Source organism: Mastacembelus armatus, chromosome 21 (genome assembly GCF_900324485.2).
Source record: "Mastacembelus armatus chromosome 21, fMasArm1.2, whole genome shotgun sequence".
NCBI classification, from domain to species: domain Eukaryota; kingdom Metazoa; phylum Chordata; class Actinopteri; order Synbranchiformes; family Mastacembelidae; genus Mastacembelus; species Mastacembelus armatus.
Genome location: NC_046653.1, coordinates 27,334,570 through 27,340,569, shown reverse-complemented (window position 1 = coordinate 27,340,569; position 6,000 = coordinate 27,334,570). Strand labels below are relative to the sequence as shown.

The following is a 6,000-nucleotide window of genomic DNA, read 5'->3' as shown; positions in this document are numbered from 1 at the left end:
ATAAACACATTTCAAGATGCATTGAAAACATGCACAGATGGAAAAATGCCACATGTAGTAAATGGCCAACCAGCATCACATTCCTCATAACATATAGACAGTTGTTGAAATCATGTCTGAGCATAAAGAATAGAAGGTAATGTGGTTAGAAATGATCACTGCTGATGTTCAGCTTCCAGCTCCTACACGTCCATTTTCACAGCTGATGGAGTCTCAGTGATTCATTGATAGTCCTCCCAGTGTAACCCAAATTGAGGCAGCTCCTGGACTTTATCCTGTTTTGCTGTGACACTGAGAGCAGCTACAGATACAGACTGGGCCCAGAGGGAGATGATGGAAGTCCAGCCCTTCACAAACTCACTTCATGTTTTTTTTCCTGATGTTTTCTCTGCTTGTAGTCAGAACAATACAAAGACAACCAGACTGACAGAGACACAGGTTCAAGGCTAATGGATGCAGATGAAGGCAGTGGGTTAGCTGATGCTGGAACATGCCAGAAAAGAAACAGGGTGGAGGCCAACTGTGAGACCAATACCAGGCTCTGAAATGTCTCCGTCATATAGGCAGCCCAGACTAGTAATGGGACCTATAAACAGTTCCCTAAAACAGCATTAGAAGAAGTATTAAAGTCCTCAGTTCCTGTGATGCGAACATACAAAAGATGGGGAATTTCTGCCAGAGATACTTAGAACTATGAAAATGTTCTTCTGGTTCAAAATTGCCTTTAAAACTAGAAAGATCTTGACACACTGAGGCAAAATGTGAAAATTTTTGCTAGCATTGTTGTTGAATGTTGTGCAGAAGTGACGTTGTTATACTAACCACCAGCTGGCTTACGTTACTACTGGTGGTATAAATAAAAAAAAAACCTTTATGTTCCATAGGTTTCAGCTCCTCAGTGGGGTAGTTCCTAGAACTAAGTCCTTAGAACTGTTTGGTTTTGAAAGCGCCTTCTCTTGCACATCAATTTTTAGTTCATGTAATCAGTGTTGTCCCAACTCAGTAAAGTGTTTCTTGGTCTGCCTCCGTCCATTTCCCTAGCTATCTCCACTGTGGTGGAGGTGAACTAGGATTGTAATTGCAGGAGGTTCTAATTTCTCTAGCCTTCCTCTTGGTGTGTCAGTCAGAACACAGGAGTGGATCAGGTGGGCAGCTTCAATCAAAGGGGTTTATTGGACACTGAAAATGCGTTAGAGGGTGGAGGTGGGTGTGTGTGGTTCTACAATAAAACAGAAATAAAGAAATAATCAGCATAACAATAGTTGCCTTCTGTAGCAGAACAAACTACATTAACCTGTACAGTGTAGTAATGTGTAAATACAATATATCGTATCAACTTTCTGTGATAATATACAACACAATCTAGCTCCTTTATGTAACACAAGCAGCACGTTTAAACTGACAGTGCCCACATACATGTGAGCGATATCACATGACAAACAATTAAGTACACTCATATAAACCTCACTGTAATAATTCCCAATATAGCAGCATAATGATATAAATAAACATACGGAACAGGGTGAGGATACAAATGGCAACATCATATTTGTGAACACAAGCCGTGGATGCACTCCTTTCCCCTTTCAACTACAAACAGCGGACAAACACAGGAATGTCTTGTAACTGAATGTTAGGTTTAACAAGAATACTCTATAGAGCAGAGTGGGCACTCACAATTAGTCTCAGACACACATGATAACACACTAATGTAGATTAACTATCCCAGACCAGTCTGTCTCTCACTTCTTTCTGCAGCGTCAGGACGCTGATGGATAGGGGCTCTAAGCCCCGCCTTTCCAACATCCATAGTAAAGTTTTTTGCACTTTTCCATCTGGCTTGTCTGTTTTTTGGAAATGTCCAAATCTGATGAACGTCTTTAAGAGGGTACTTTGTTGCTGTCACATTTATGCTATGTAATGTATTCTCAACTTAAATAGTAAATTCATTTAATTGATTTTAATGACTTAAATGATCCAACATGTTTGACATTGAAGGCATTTTCACTCAAACTGATTTTTTTCTCCATCATCCTTTACAAGACTTTTAAGACAATGGGTTGAATTCAAATTTGAAGTAAAATCAAGTCTTATAGTTAAGAGTGAATACTGTTTTACCTTTCACACAGCACAGACATGTTATGAATGTGATTCATTTATAATTTCCTCTTTATCTTTATTATTAATTTTACCATGTTTGTAAATTTTTAGCAACTTGGGGACTAGTGACTTTCTAACGGACACTTCAACACGTTGCAACACGGACTAGAGGCAGAGTAGATTTCACAGAAATTCATTCATGTTGGGCCTTTTGCAACATCTAAAAATCACTTTTCTGATCTGAGGCAGATTCAGGCCATAAACTAGAGGGTTATTGATGGGAGGAATGATCAGAAACTCCAGAGATAAAGCAACACTGACAAATGGATTTACGTCAACATTATACTGACTCAATGACACCTCACAGAACAGAGAGATGCAATAGTTCCCAAATGTGACTATGTGGGGCAGGCAGGTTTGTAAAGCCTTTCCTCTGAAGTCAGACGAACTTCTCCTGCAAACAAGCAGAATGCACAGGTAGGTGTAGTGGACAAAGGACAGGGGGACAAAGATCGATATCACAGCAAAAACCTGGCCAACTCTACTGATCGCTGTAGTGTCCACACAGGAGAGCTGAAATACAGACACACTGGTGCAAAAAATCCTGTGCAATTTATTTCCACACAACGGCAAATTGGTTGCCAAATAGAAAAAGCAACCAAAAACACACACAGGGTAGAGCACAGCAAAAATCAGAAACAGCAGCACCGTCCTAAATGTCATTTTACTGTGATAATGTAATGGCTGGCAAATAGCAACAAATCTGTCATAGGCCATTATGCAGAGAACAGACATCTCATATGATGCATATGTGTAAATAACAAATATCTGAATGAAACAGAACGGACGTGAGATGAAATGAGTGTCGGACAGAAGGTCCATCAGGAACCTGGGGAAGAAGCCGGCCGAGCCGTACAGAGAGTTTAAAGACAGACAGCAGATGAAAATATACATGGGCTGATGCAGAGAGTTCTCCAGGCAGACTGTCAGAATAATGACAACATTAGCAGAGATTATAATCATGTAGATCAACAGACACAGGCTGAAGAACAGATATCTGAGGGGCCCATAGTCTGCAAACACAGTGAACTGAAAATAGGAGGGAGTCAGGCTGTTGTTGCTCTTCATGTCTGATCAACAGCAGAGCTGGAAGAACACAAGTCAGAGGGATGGACACAGCAGAAGGGGGACAGATTAAAAGAGCTGAACAGAAAGTTACTGAGATTCAAATGTTCTCAAATGACTTTTCTGTCCTTGTGTCAACAACATGAACCTGCAGGCAAATAGCTACATTTACAACTAGTGTTAGAAATCACAGGATAAACACATTTCAAGATGCATTGAAAACATGCACAGATGGAAAAATGCCACATGTAGTAAATGGCCAACCAGCATCACATTCCTCATAAGGAAAGAAAACAGGCTGAGGATCAAAGACAATGATCTGAAATATTAAAACTAACACATATTTCAACAAAACAAACAGTATGAGCCTGAATTCATACTCTGATAAACTGGACACTTGGAAAACAGTCAGAATAACATGCACTAAATACACGTTCATGTGAAGTGAGATGTTAGAGGACGAGCAGCATCCTCCCCTGATCTAATCCACACTGAGGCTGTGCTCAACTTTTATCCTGTTACACTCACAACAGTCACATGTCCACACAGGTCCAAAGGGATGGAACCACTGTATGTTCAGCCCCACACACTCACTGTCACTGACAACTTACTGACATAATTTTCAGTTGTTTGTATTATTATTTTATTTTTTAAATCCAGTAGTAGTTTTTAAATTACTACTCTTTTCCTTCCTGTCCAGTTAAAATTGAACACATCTGATATATTGTAGAATGATATGCTGCAGATCAAATTACCTACAGAATACAAAGTACTTGAATGTTGTTCTGTAAAATTAGCATTAATTGGTGAGAAACATTTCTAAGCCATATACGGTATTTTTTCTAATTTATTAGCAGCAACGAATGTGCTGAAGGTCTGAAACATCACCCAGAATGAGTCACAATTGTGGTAACAGCAAGTTTTCGAGCATGTCTCTGTAACAACAAGGGAAAATGACATACTAGACCAGGTGTACACCAACAGAACCGTACAGAGCAGTCTACCACCCCTACCCGGGCTTCTCTGATCTCCATTATGTGGATTCCTGCTCATGACCCTGTGCTCACACACAATAAGCCCACACAGAAGACTATCACTGTGTGGGCTAACACAGCTGTTTCCATGCTTCAGGACTGGTTTGAGTAAATCAAATGGGCTGTGATCAATGGAGACAGGGCGCACCTAGAGGAGAATGCTTCCTCTGTTTGAACTTACATTAGCAAGTGTACTAATGATGTCACCACCACCAGGAGAATCACCATCCACCCCAATCACAAACCCTGTCTAAATAGATGGAAATGTGGTGACTCCTGAAGATGTGGGTCCAGGTCTCCTGATCCTAATGCTGAGAGCAATGAGGGGCAATGTGGTGACTGGAATCAAAAGAGCAAAAGCACAACACACTCTTTTAAATCAGGGTCTCTTCTTGCACTAATAACCCTTGAAACAAGTGGAAGAGCATAAAAACCATCAACACCAGTTAAGGAAATATTCAGTGTCCCTGGGATTCATCTCTCCCTGATTCCCAATTTCTATGCATGCTGCAACCCCTCAAATCCCACCACCAGCTCCAGGCTCTTCGGTCCACCTGGTGAGGTGTTTTTCAGTGTGTCTGCTGAGGATGTGAGAAGCACATTGCGGAATGTCAACCCCCTGGAAAGCTGCAGGCCCAGACAATATTCCGGGAGGAATTTTGCGGGACTGTGCTCATGAACTAACAGGGGTTTGGACTCTCAGGCTGTAGTGCCATTGTATCTTAAGACATCTACAATCATCTGTGCTCAAAAGTGCAGCAGCTAAAAGCATGAATGACTATTGCTCTCACTCTGATTATTGTGAAGTAATTTGAGCAGCTGGCCATGGCCCATAAAAAGAACACTGACATCAACATGGATCCATCCCTTTGATTCTGTCAATGTTTTTTGAGGTGGCAAAATGCTGACGATGTAATTGATTTAATGTGGCTGTTAAAATTTAAGTCTGAGTCCATGATTACCCCTAGATTTCTAGCCTGATTTTTGTATTTTAGAGAAAGAGACTCGAGGTGACTGCTGACACTTTCTCTTTGTTTCTGAGGCCCAAAGATGATTATTTCAGTCTTGTCACTGTTTATATGGAGAGAGTTGTTTTGCATCCACAGAGTGATCTGTTCAATACAGCTGCACAGTGAGTCAACTGGTCCATATTCACCAGCTGTGAGTGAAAAGTAAATCTGAGTGTCATCTGCATAGTTATGGTAGGACACATTATTGCTGCGTATTAACTGGCCTAAAGGAAACATGTAAAGATTGAACAAAAGGGGTCCCAAGATGGACCCTTGGGGGACCCCACATGTCAATGCCATTTGGTCTTAGACACAGTTACCAACTTCAATGAAGTACTTTTTGTCTTAAAGATAGGATTTAAACCATTTAAGGGCAGTACCAGAGATGCCTATCCAGTCCTCTAACCTTTGTAACAGGATCACATGGTCCACTGTGTCAAAAACAGCACTTAGATCCAGCAGTACTAAGACAGAGACTCTGCCAGCGTTAGTGTTCAGACAAATGTCATTTGTCACCTTGATGAGCGCAGTTTCAGTGCTGTGATGGGGCCTAAATCCTGACTGAACATCATCAAAGCAGTTTAGCATGAGAAAGTCAGGAAGGTGTTGGTAAAAAACATTTTCAAATATTTTGCCTAAAAATGGCAGATTTGATATGGGCCGGTAGTTGTTCAGTACCATGGCATCAAGACTGCTCATCTTCAGGAGAGGCTTGATGACAGCAATTTTCA

At 40.9% G+C, this 6,000-nt stretch overlaps 1 protein-coding gene across 1 annotated transcript; it reads right to left on the bottom strand.

Moving 5' to 3' along the window:
- Window positions 1-2,283: 2,283 nt before the first annotated feature.
- Window positions 2,284-3,228, bottom strand: LOC113123222 (olfactory receptor 10J5-like). The gene has a single exon (XM_026295042.1). It carries the CDS (start codon window positions 3,226-3,228, stop codon window positions 2,284-2,286), a length of 945 nt encoding a protein of 314 aa, XP_026150827.1.
- Between the last annotated feature and the right edge of the window lie 2,772 nt (window positions 3,229-6,000).

Coding starts and splice junctions, on each gene's coding strand:
- LOC113123222 (XM_026295042.1), bottom strand. CDS start 3,228: ATGAAGAGCAACAACAGCCTGACTCCCTCCTATTTTCAGTTCACTGTG.